This window comes from Paramacrobiotus metropolitanus, unplaced genomic scaffold (assembly GCF_019649055.1).
Source record: "Paramacrobiotus metropolitanus isolate TYO unplaced genomic scaffold, Prichtersi_v1.0 Parri_scaffold0000109, whole genome shotgun sequence".
Lineage (NCBI taxonomy): Eukaryota > Metazoa > Tardigrada > Eutardigrada > Parachela > Macrobiotidae > Paramacrobiotus > Paramacrobiotus metropolitanus.
Window position 1 is genome coordinate 316,382 of NW_026570329.1, and position 12,700 is coordinate 329,081.

At 43.7% G+C, this 12,700-nt stretch overlaps 2 protein-coding genes and 1 long non-coding RNA gene across 4 annotated transcripts; all 3 read right to left on the reverse strand.

Moving 5' to 3' along the window:
* Positions 1-458: 458 nt before the first annotated feature.
* LOC129597846 (uncharacterized) lies at positions 459-4,389 on the reverse strand. Of its 2 annotated transcripts, XR_008691618.1 has the most exons (4): positions 4,191-4,389; positions 3,910-4,017; positions 1,885-3,616; positions 459-1,820 (listed from the first exon to the last, which is right to left on the reverse strand). It is a non-coding gene; the product is annotated as an uncharacterized LOC129597846 (long non-coding RNA). The 2 variants fall into 2 exon arrangements; XR_008691617.1 differs by having other exon boundaries at positions 459-3,616.
* Positions 4,390-5,894: 1,505 nt separating this feature from the next.
* On the reverse strand, positions 5,895-9,300 carry LOC129597835 (interferon-inducible GTPase 5-like). Its single transcript, XM_055495523.1, has 2 exons — positions 8,302-9,300; positions 5,895-6,700 (listed from the first exon to the last, which is right to left on the reverse strand). Exons 1-2 carry the CDS (start codon positions 9,073-9,075, stop codon positions 6,242-6,244), a joined length of 1,233 nt encoding a protein of 410 aa, XP_055351498.1. The 5' UTR covers positions 9,076-9,300; the 3' UTR covers positions 5,895-6,241.
* Positions 9,301-9,855: 555 nt separating this feature from the next.
* Positions 9,856-11,621, reverse strand: LOC129597843 (uncharacterized). Its single transcript, XM_055495535.1, has 2 exons — positions 11,420-11,621; positions 9,856-11,199 (listed from the first exon to the last, which is right to left on the reverse strand). Exon 2 carries the CDS (start codon positions 10,595-10,597, stop codon positions 9,953-9,955), a length of 645 nt encoding a protein of 214 aa, XP_055351510.1. The 5' UTR covers positions 10,598-11,199; positions 11,420-11,621; the 3' UTR covers positions 9,856-9,952.
* Between the last annotated feature and the right edge of the window lie 1,079 nt (positions 11,622-12,700).

Consider the following 12,700-nt stretch of genomic DNA (forward strand, 5'->3'; position numbering starts at 1 on the left):
GCGCGGAATTAGGAAATCAAAGTTTAAACTATATATTGTTGTTGCCGGAACCACTGCTTTTCTCATGTTTCTGCTGTATAAACACTGTACAAGACACTTTTACGTTTAAGTAGTTTGGTACGGCAAATACATAGACCGATTCAAACGTAACGTAAAGCGCATGGCAAATTGAAGTCGTTTATAAGCAAAATTTGTTTGATTAAGTGTCGACCGGCTTCAACATGGATATGCTTGAATAATATTCATACAGAAAGTCAACATTTCCTATTTGCTTTAGATAGCGGTATCAGCAACTCAGCCACGAAAGATGCTTCTGCTACTCGCTGTAGCAATCATAACGACGACATGTTCCGCTGCACGCCAGCAACCCACTTTGAAAAATGTGGATAGTTTGTTCATAATGAAACCGAAGGTAATTGTTGTGGGCGCCGGCGCGGCCGGTCTCAGCGCGTCACAGGAATTAATCACAGCCGGATTCGAGGTGGCTTTGCTGGAGGCATCAAATCGCTATGGTGGACGATTATGGAGTGTGCCCAGTGAAACGGGAGAAGGTAACTGTATCGGCAGTGCTGAAAAATTACTACTCGTACACATTGATTTCACAAAATTTTATGGCAAGTTAATGACATCTAATAGCGTTGTGACAAAAAATTAGTGCAAGCGCTCTTCACCGCTGATGGTGCTTTATCAGCCATTAACGTGGATTGCAATTCTTGACTGCAAAATACAAAATTTATTCAGGAAATCATACTGATGGATAAAGGAAAATTTTTATTGGGTTACACAAATGAACATTGTTTAAACGCTAAATCACGCAATACATTATTGCAACACATAGTACACTTCATCCAGCCTCCTCCCGATGCAGAAGGTTTCCTGAACGCAAGCAGCATTACCTCGCATTAAAGCAATAATGATTCTCTGCTTCAGGAACTGAGTGGACCGCTTTTCCTGCGTCCTCTCAAAAAGCATCTTACCAAGTTTAAACATTTTACATTTCGATTCTTTGCTCCACACGCTGCATAATATTTCCAGGGTGGCTCGAATTGGGAGGTCAATGGGTGCACGGACACAGCAATCCATTGTACGACTTCGCACAATCAAGAAACTTATTGGCCAAAGCGTACGATCTGCGGAAAGATGATCCGAACAAAGAGGAAGAGGACAGCAACATTTTGCTATTAAATGCAAATGGAGCGGAAGTGAGCGCACATTATAAACACTAAGCGATTGGAGCCAACATGATTTATCCCTTGGGTGGTTTTCTAAGGTCACGAACGTCGAGACGCGGCTTCAGATCCACGCCACGTTGGATGAGATGCTTTTCAACAAATCAGCGTACAACGCATTTCTCTCCGAAACCGGCTTATCGTTGGGACAGCATCTGTTGAATTCCTATCAGAAAATCAGGAAGAGCGTTGCGGAGGATAAAATCGAGGCGGCTGACCAGACATACGACGCGTATGTGCGGTGAGTCACCTCAATTGTTTTCAAGCTTCAGGTATTCTAAAAATCATGATCAATCTGTAAAATTAAACAGGCTGCAAAAAGCGGATTATGGTGCCGACAATTTCTTCAATCTGAGTATTCACTCGGTGGCGAACATCTCCATCGTCGGTCCCCACGCCATCGACCTCAACGTTCCTTACACTGATGTCCTGAAAATGTGGACCCCGGATGCTATCAAGGACATTCAGTTCGGTGCGCTTGTCAAGCGGGTCCGCTTTCGTCCTGAACAGGCTCCGCCGCTAACTGTTACGCTATCGAACGGCACGGAACTAAGTGCCGATCACGTGATTATGACGGCCGCCGTTGGACATCTAAAATCACATCTGGATGACCTTTTCGATCCGCCGTTATCGGAGCGCAAACGTGCGGCCATACAGAGTGTCGGGTTTGGTACGCTGGGAAAGCTGCATCTCGTATATGAGGAAGAATGGTGGAATGGGACTTTGCCGCCGTATTATGCGTACTTATTTGACAGCGGAAATGACATCACTGTTGACCGAAATAAAACATATGTAAGCCTTTGCAATTCCCACAGTTGTTGCACTCCTTCGCGAAACAAGAAATTGTCGCTTCGTACAATAATTATTTACTAGTAATCCTTTAAGCAGCGATGAATGAGTATTACATGTAATATAAAGTTTCGTATCTGTCACAGCCCGGACAGCCTTGGGCGCGAGCAATTGCCTTCGTCATGCAGTCACCTACAATGAACAATACACTGATAGTCATGCTGGGTGGATCGCAAGCAGTGGAAATGGAGAGTCTGACAGATGCGGAGGTTTCCGCTTCAGTGACGGCGTTGCTACGACAAAGCACCGGAAAAGTCGTTCCAGAACCTAAGAAAGTCCTCAGGTAGCTAATTGTCTTCAAAGCTTTTTATGATAAATGTATGTGAATGATCATAAATGCAGGGGAAGATGGTCGCAGAATGATTTATTTCGCGGCGCGTACAGCCATATCACCATGGAAATGGTCAAGCAAGGGCTGGCTACCGAGGACTTGGCCAGCAGTGAATATTGGTATGAGAAAGACATCGGTGGGTGGGTAACCAAAGTTCCGGGATTGTTATTTGCCGGCGAGGCCACCCATCCCAAATACTGGTCAATGGTGCACGGTGCTCTGCTGTCTGGTCAACGGGAAGCCACGCGTCTAAAAGAGACATATGGCAAGGTCGTATAGTGTCTTCCTTGTCTGGGAAATGTGGTGTTGTTGTTGTCATCTGGAATTTGAAAACTGCTGTCGGCACCTCTGTTTAGCATTCGCTGCACTGTGTTTGCGCATTCTTCTCGCCATGGAGATGTCTATTGTCTGAATATTATTTTCATCGGTCTAGAGAAGCTCAGTCTCGCTGCAAATGGAAGTCAAATGATCGAATTTTAAGAACGGACAAGGAAGCTGTAGTGTAGTGGCTACGCGCAATAGTTGCGCGTGGCAACATTATACTCGTATGTGCATGTCTTGGGTTGATGACCTTATGCGTGACCTTATGCGGTATTTTTTGCCTATTATCATTTAGTTATTGAGTATCTCGCCGGCAAGAAGCCCAATAAATCTGGTGCTTCACGACGTGACAGAAGCAATGGGAAGCCAAGCGGTTAAAGGCATTTATGTCAAATAAAGTTGCTGAGAAAGCACTTTCGTCGGGCAGGGTGTAAAACCTGGCACTGGCAAGTGCCTCTGGCGTTGCCACTGGCATGGCTAGGGATAAAACCTGGTATGTTATCCCTCTGGCACACAATAAAATATGGCATATGCCGGAAAACTAGAATTATTAAAACCATAACTTTCACTACGATGTTGGAACTCACTGTTAAACTGCTAAAATAAAAAATAGCGATTAAACTGCAACTTTCAAAACTAAATATAAAAATGATCTAGTACCATACATCGTACGGTTATTCGTCCCGGCAAATACGTAATAGAAGTAGAAGTATTACTAAAACTAAATTTTCAAGACATTTCTCATGTGGTGATATTGCACTTGTTCAAGTCGATCTCTAACGACCGGCAAAATAGTGATGTTTGAGTACGGCTGATCTCCATGTCGACGATTTCCGGTGGGTGGAACGCTGATGGCACGAGCTCTCCCTTTGTACACACACTGCACCTGTATACGAAGGCATATTCGTATTAAGGTCATACACATACAGTACGGTGAGTTATACGGCCGGGTACTGCAGCAGTCTTAGTACAATTATTGCATTACAAAATTGCTTAATGGAATAACCGATGCAAAAATAGGGGCAGTTTCTTCGATTAATTGGCAGTTTGTTATTCTAACGGACACTAAAGAGCTATTGAATTACTGTAATTTCATGGAAATTGATCTCATGCAACAAACGAGTTAATTAGGTCTTATTAGCTTAATATCTTACTACGTAGATCAGCCTGAATATTTACCGCTGTCACTCTTTTTTCTCTAGTGGTGTTGCAACCTGTTCAGCAGTTCACGATCGTCGTTGCACCAACTACATGTATGTATGAAGCCCGCTATTGAGAACTGGGATTCTAGAACGAGATAAAAATAACAGCAGTAATATTCATCATTTAGCTTATTCACCAATCACCGTACGTCTAATTAAAATGCAACTTTACATAATTTCAACACTTCGCAATATCGGTACTTATCAATATTTGTAATTATAATCCGTGTTGTATACCACACAGCTCGGAACGCTTACCCAGTGTTCATCCAAAATGTCCAGCATCGGTACATTTCCAAGTGCTACTCTTTTTCGACAGATTAACGCAGACACGATCAGTAATGTTTCGGAACGACAATTAATAAAATTGTTCATAGTATGTTGGCAGTTGTAAGTGACAGCGTGTCGTCTACTCTGTACGTAAAAACGATGGCTGAAGGCAGAACAGTAATTTTAAGTTCAAAATGATTAGCGTTTGATGTCTGAATGGTAATAATATGTAATGTTGTGTCTCTATGTGCACTGAACTTTGGTCCGGCGGAAGAGAAGGTCGATGCAGTTGCGAATCTGCACCGTTGCACGAAACAAGAGCGCCTTATACAAATTTCATAGACATACGCACACACTCATAATACAAGTACATGTGCCAATTGCCTTTTTGCAAGCAACTGTTCTTATCACTGCATAATATTCTGTTTTCCAAACAACAGATAACCCAGACCTTTAATCATCAGTCATGTCAAGTTTAACATACGAGTCAAAGACAGTCAATAAGCGTTGGATTTAAATCGATTTTTTCTGTTTTCAATGAGTGCCATTTCACTTTGTGTCGGTTGTAGTAAGCTTGCACATGTAAAGATTCATACAAGATTTATTGAAATTTAAGTGCTCATTTGAACATGTATAGTTAAAGCTTAAAGGCAATTCGCATATACTGGTATGCAAATTATGCCGCTAATTACGAAATTTAAATGATGATGATGACAACTAAAAGTTAACTTTATTTTTTACAGGTCTGTTTGGTGTAGAATAACCGAATAACGGGTGTTTTTCGGGTTTTCAGTGATCAAATCACAGTCTTATCGTGAGCGCATATTGCCGGGATATTTACCTGCATTTTTTTAATTATGCAGCTGTGTTAAGAGCGGCGTCATTTTGATCTGCTCCGTGTGGAAATGTTTGTGTGGTTGTACTTTTTATCGTGACCTGTACCATCGCGTAAGGAACAGACGGTGCGGAATAAGCCCGATGGTAAAATAGAAGTTTTTACTTTTTACTACTCGTCATTATTGCAGCGAACTTTGTCTGGGCACCAACCGGTGCCCATTAAGCGGTGAGGATTTTTGAATTACAGTATTAAGCGTACACCGTCCATGCCAAATGATTGCAAATCGAAACGCGGATGCAGTATATTCTTCGTGAATCGGCGTGGTTTGGAGCTTGGCACAGTTTTCAAATTCATTCTTTTTGCAGCACCATTACGCATTAATTGCTGATCGAGCTATTCATGCCGGTGGGTGTAATTCGTTGAGAAAATTAGTAGGGTCTTGTAACTCTTGTCCATGTAGAGGTTTAAGCATTAGCAGATATTAATGCAACTGATACCATCGCAGTTTTATTAATTTTTGTAACTTGTACAAGGGAGGCAGCGTCAATATTTTCTACTTATTTATTAACCGCTGTGCCACGTGTTTTCTGGCATTTGCCATATTTTATTGCGTGCCAAAAGGATAACATACCAGGTTTTATCCCTTGCCATGCCACTGGCAACGCCAGAGGCACTTGCCAGTGCCAGGTTTTACACCCTGCCCTTTCGTCGGTGGAAGTTTCATGTTATCATTCATTCGAAGAAGACGGCTATACTATACTTTTATTAATTATGCGTGATACCTTTTATATACTATCCTTTACCTTTTTATATTGTTTTGCGTGAATTCAAACTAATTCTCGCTGCTACGGCAGTTAGCCGATCTGCTCATTCAAAACCGGTCGCTGAAATTTGCAGTCGTGCTCGAGCCCGCGAATTTGAAGCTGTGGATATTTCTTGGTTTTTTTGAATGCCAATACAACATCAAAGCAAAAACAAATGCATTAAGTTAGCTGCAAAAGTCAATTTTTACTAAACCAGCAATTAAATTTTAATAAAATAAGCAAACAAATAAAGCGCCGTAGTAAAAGCAGCCGTAAGACAAGAACTTTTGTGTTCGGTGAAGTCTTTATATCGTATTCCGATGTACGAACGCGATCGCTTAAATACCTGATCACAATATCATGATGTAGTAAGTCTGCTATAATACCTTTAATAAACGTTACATGTCGACTTCATTAGTGCGGGCGGCGTTCAGTTCTATTCTAACGACCGCAAGTGCCAAATCCTCCATGACATCCAACATGCCTTGCAATATCTTCAGCAACGTCTTGAACGTGACAATGGCACCAATCATAGAGCCAACCACGGGCACCCATTTCAGCACATGGGGAGCAGAAGTCGGTTTTAATTTAGGAGCATACGACGCCAGCTCCTGGATACTGCATGGAGGAGCCGCCGAGGGCGGGAAACAGCCGTGAACCATGTTCATTAAACTAGCTAGATCGTGGCCGGTTCGTCGAGATGTCGCTTCGAGCGAGGCATCATCCAGACCTAAGGTGACCAGATAGCGCACAATGGCAGATCGCACCGTCTCCAGATCGACCACAGCGGAAACAAACGGAATTGGTGCCGCGGCGGCAGATGCAACGGCCACTTTCCATGGTTCGCTTCGTAAAATCTACAAATCAAGGCGTTTATCAGTACAAGTATCGAATCCTCCGAGGGTAAAAGCACATAGCTTCTGTATGAGTAAGTCCGAGGCGACAAAAAAATGATAATTTGGGTAAAGTTTATCGATAACAAAGTTTTTTTAGTCTTAAGCATCTATACTTTGCTCAATATGATGTGTGCGTCAAATAAGGTATGGTAATGACAGCGTATACCGTGCGATGACTCGACTTCATTGTCTGCGTAAGATAACAGGGTAATAAAAAGTTGAAAGACTCATTCGGTGATTCAGTTGTAACAGTTATTGCATACTCCGGACATGTACGGGTATGTACTCGCATAATTATAGTTCCCACTTGATCAGGCGACTCTGACTGATAATTTTCTGCTTTCGATTACACGGTTTAATACAGATTACAGAATACAGTGAGTTAACAAGATACGTGGCAATTGAATAATGTTAGACTGTATCGTGCAATTGTTTCAACAAGTCATTAGCTGCGATACAGACAGAATACAGTGAGTTAACAAGATACGTGGCAGTTGAATAATGTTAGACTGTATCGTGCAATTGTTTCTACAAGTCATTAGCTGCGATACAGATAAGTATACTTACAACTTTAATTGCAGCTCTTCTTGGGAAAGCTATTGTTTAGCGCCAAAATCGTGTTATAATTACTTAAAACAGTTCGATCATAAACAACTATCAGGGTGATCAGAAAGCAAAAAGAAAACTGGTTTACTTTTTCCTCTTTTTCCGTAATACCACCGATGCGGCGACTCCTGTTGTTTGTATTTTCAGTGACAAATATTATCATAAAAACTCGTAAAAGGGACACATTCAGCGTTCTCAGACGTTTTACAAACTTCGTAGTTCTCAAAAATACGCAGCAGTGTCGCGACACTGAAACCGGCTAATAATTGCTAACAGGCGAATGTGAGTGGACGACATGAATGCCGCATTACGAATACATCATTTTTGATATAGCTGGTGCAATTATATGTCGTCTTCGTTGTCAAGAGCGGCGTTGAGTTCTATTTGAACAACCTCACGGGCCAAGTCCCCCAAGACATCCAACATAAAATGCAGCGCCCTCTGCACCGTCTTATACATGGAAATTACTGAGGAATAATATGGCAGCATTTGCAACAATTCCACCATTATTTGTCCTATATGAAGATCGGAAGTCGGTTTTGGTTCGGGAGCATATGCCGCCAGATCCTTGAGTAACTGGGGTGGCGCCGCACAGCCAGCAGCGGCTAAATCATGACCGGTGTAGCGAAGCATCATCCAGACCTAAGACGCTTAATGGCTGCACGCTGTGTTCCATGGATGGGAAAACGCGGCGACTTAATGGCAGCCGATACGTTCCAATGGCCGCACGCTATCCAGTTCCATCGGATGGGAAAACAACGGCGACTTAAGGGCAGCCGATACCAGTGCCACCTTCCATATATCATTTCGTAAAACCTTAAAAGCGGGCAGTGTGTGAAATTGGTAAATCTTTATTTGATGTCTACCTAATGACAAAATTACGGGCAGTTGAAACAAATTTGCACCATAGATGGCAGAAAGGTTCAGCGCCACGTTTGTCAGTTGACGCATCGTACCTTAATTTTTTCCTTAATTAGATTCTCACTGAAGTTAAAGCTCAATCCCATAGTCAGAGCTCGAGATTTCAGTGCCGGAAAGTCTTCGATCAACTGCATCTGTAGTTTACCAAAGTCGAAACGTTGTGGTTGGTAGCTGTCAATTAAGAAGATGGGAGCCATGACACAGTTCTTTTGCAAGTGCAGCTTAATTTCCTCCCTAATTTCATGTTGCACTCTGCTTGCATCGTGAGATCTGGGATGGGCGCGCCGGTCATTGAATACATCGATTCTTACTTTGGTGCGGACGAAAAAGAACTGACGATTTGATTCACCAATCTTTTGCCCTAGCCACATATCGGCACCGGTGAACCGTTGCGAGCACATGATTATGAAGAAGTCATAACGAGAAAATTCCACCAACTCTAGATATTCATCTTGAGGGAAGTTCGGGGTACCGACTCCAGGTAAATCCCAGAACACCAGTGCTTCGTGACCTGGTTGTCGATACGCTGTGGGCTCTCTGGTTGTTTCCACGCAGTCCGTTCTCGCGGCGCCGGGGTCATCGGCGGTTAGGCCTCGAATGGCATTGACGAAGGTGGATTTTCCCGCACCAGAATTGCCAATGATAGCAATATGCAGTGGCTGGGAAAATAATTCGTGTTCTTTCTGTTTGTACAGTTTAATGATGCCTTTCACTCCGTCTCTCTGCCATCGCTGCTTGAATTCACCAAGTTCAGCGGTATCAAACTGCTGAAAAATGTCCGTTATCTTCCACTCCCGAATAATGTCCATCGAACAGAGCCTCAACTATTTGAATTTAAAATGTCCTTGTTCAGAATTATCCATATGAAGTAGTCGCATTATAATAACCGACAACCAGTTGTTTAAGAAAAGCGCATTTGGTAAGCATTACTGTAAAATTCTAGAATGGCTCCGTCGGATGATTAAATACAGTACCTTGTGTGGAAAGTAATCAAACTTTACGGTTGTTAACTGACAAGCATTGATTGTGCTCTGTGAAATGTGTCCGAGTTTAGCAATCAGTCTATCACGGGCAACAGTTGGCAAGTCTGTTCTGGCTATGACTCAGCTTAACATAATTATTTTAGCGCTCAAAGATACGATAATAAAAACTAAAACTCCTATTGTACGATGACTCTGGTTTAATCTACTTATTCTAAAGCCCAGCCGATATGATATTGAACAATCTTAATAGCATACATCTGAACTATTGCACGTACAAGCTACTGCCATTGTGACTTTTAGACTGGCGCCTTCGATTACAGCAATTAAATGTCAGCTAATACACGTGCCAGTTGAATGGTTGTGCAACGCTGTTTTCAACGGCGGCCATCTGACAACGGAGCCGCCTCCGTTGCCAGATGCCGAAGCTGCCTTTACAAGAACAGAGTCTGTTCTCATGCGGTTCTTAAGAAGGTGAACCCTAACATTAGCTCTAATTACACGGCAGCTACGCTGAATGACGGGGTTTTCAATAAATCAGTTTGCAGTAAACTTCTTGGGAAGATTCGGTTTGTTATTTGGACAACATTTGTGCAATTCTAGGAAAAACGTGCAAAGCCTTTGAGTGGACCACTAACCGACATTTCGAGCCAAAAAAGGAATGCACTAAACAGCACTCATATCTTGCGATGACTTCCACAAAGAGTCAATTCACAGTATGGACAGCTATTTGTCGAGGATCAGTTTGGGTTTTTTCGACGAGGCTGGTAATCAGGTGCAACTGCTGCGTGACCTGCACTACCAAACGCGACTTAATATCGGTTTCCGCCGCAAGGGCTTGTTGTTGTAAAGTCTGCAAAGCGGCCATTTGCTGACCGGGGCTCAGCGCGTTGAGGGCGGACAATCCCGCTGATTGTTGATTGACATGCTTTCCATGGACATCAAGATACATTCCAGCCATCACGCGCAGAAAATACGCTTGCCCTAGAATCTCTTGGCAGTCGTCCACAATCATCGTGGCGATGAAATCCCGGCCGTCGCGATCGGTGTCAGCCAAACTAGCGATTGCAGCGGCATCGGCCAGCGGCCTGAAGGAGTGTTTGACCGCGCGGTCTACCTGAAACGTCATAGCGGCGAAAAAGTCAACGAGTGCACTCCATTGGTGACGCAGCTGACCGAGAACCTGTGTGGCATCTTTTAGTAGCTGGATTATTTCTTCAAACCGCACAGTCTTCATATCCAACATGGCCAAACGGCCGATGATCTGGTAGTAGGACCGATACGAGTTTATTCGCAGCTGCAAGATCTTCATCTGCGCTTTGGCTTTTTCCTTAGCGTACTCGGCTGTCATGAAGATTTTGATGCGCTCGTTAGGAAGGGGCCTTCCAGATTCGCCACCATTTGAATGCTGGTGTCGGTTTTTAAAATTTCGTTGCGTTGGGCCAGCGCTTCAGAATACAGGTTCTAGGTGCTTCCTGGTTCAGTTCGGCCAGTGGCGTTCTTTGCACCTTTCCACTCGGTTTCTCCGTCACTATCGCTAACACGATCGGCAACGTCCGGAACCTGGTCATTCAGTTTACGGATGCGTTGGCCATTGGGAGAAGGGACGGCACGTGGTTGCGCCTCGAGGACGACCCTGGTGTTGCGAAAGAATGATTGTGCGATCTCTGTTGATGAGGAGTTGGACTGTTTTAAGTAGCTCCTGATGGAATCCGTCACTTCCATTACTATGGACGCTTCTTTATGATCGATCGGTGGAATGCTTTGCGAAGAACCAGTTGCACTTGTTGATGTTACCGAGGAGCCGACCGCAGCTGGAGCGCCGAGGACATATCCAGTCAGAAGAGAAGGAAGCACATCTACGACGGCGTGTGCCAGCCGCTGCTTAAAGGCCTTGAACCCGGTCGGTAATTGTCTTATCGCTTCTGCATGTGCTTCATCCGCTTGGCGTACCTTAAAAAATGACACAGTAATGCAAAGGAAATTCACCAAAGCTTTTACAACAAGCCCACCAGCAAAAGATGTTCGAAATTTCAAGCATTTAAGGACATAAATTTTTATTTAACGAGAAATGGTCGTGTATTTAGTCATGCTGTAATACCAACTGTATCAGAGCAGCAGAGAAAAAAAAACTAAAAAAATTTAAAACCATTGTACTATATGTGTTCGTTACCTGCTGGTTGATTTCACGCTGCTTTTGTTCCAGCTCTTGGATTTCTCGATCAGAGGCTGCTTTGAGAACTTCATTTGTGTCCTTTCCAATCGCGTTTCCCACAAGTGATCTTCATAATCATCTTTTCGAGACCGTACCGCTTCGGTGATTTCTCCCGTCAGATTCATCACAAGACCAAATTTATTAGCCGTACTGCCGGCACTCGGTGCCGCTTCTTCCCCAATCAACCGGATGGAGTTGAGAGAATGTTGACCATCCTGGGCAAAATAGACAGCGGAGAACCTTTGGGTACGCGGACGATGGTGCGCAGATGCACCGGCACTTGTTGCATTTCCATCTGGAGAAAGGTCATAGTGCGGAATGCGTCGTGAAAGGCATCCCATGCTTCATTAGCCAGCTGCACCAGCGACGCGCGCATTGATGAAGGGTAGCGCAGGAAACGGAATCCTCCCACTTGTGGGCGTTCGGCCAAAGAGACATCGGTTTTTGCACAAAGAACAAGAAGTTGCCCTATTAAAGCCACTGATGCCGGAGCCGGACCGAGATATGTTTCCGGGAAAATGCGAGATTCCCAGAGCTGGGCGCTCTGTTGTAACTGGGAGTCTGAAATCACTAACAGGTTAGCAAAGAATATCACATGTCAAATACAGGCGCCGGAACAAATTTATCACGTTGACCGACGTTGAGTAACGAACAAACCGGTAATGAAAATGTACCTTCTGGCAAAACAAAACTTCAGAACGATACAAAAATATGGGCTGTAGCTTAGTTTAAAAATGGATGCGTTGTATGCCAACTGCAACGGTGCAACCTCTTAGGCCGACTAACAATAAGGCGATTCGGCATACAGGCTTCAGGAGCCACCATGAATGCCTCGATAAAGGAAATTCTCAGTACATGATAAGGGAGCAGGGTGGTTGAACTTGCTGCACATATACACTCTGTACTTAAGGTTTTGGGCAGGGGATAAAAGGTGGCAGTGGCACCTGCCACTGGCAACTGCCACCGGCAGTGGCAGTTGCCAATACGCGTTCTGGCAAGCGATAAAACTTGGCAACTGCTCGAATTTTAAAATGAGATGGACGTGCCATCCAACGATAATCTCCTTCTGAAATATCAAAAAAATTCAGAAGGGAGTAAGTCACCGGGTAATTCTAGTTAATAGTTCTGGTATTTGCTGTGGCAGCGGTGCTATTAGTGGCACCGATGACGGTAATAGTTGGTATAGTAATTCTTAGGTACTGGTGGTGTTAATGGTGGTGGTGAGGGCAATGCAAGTGT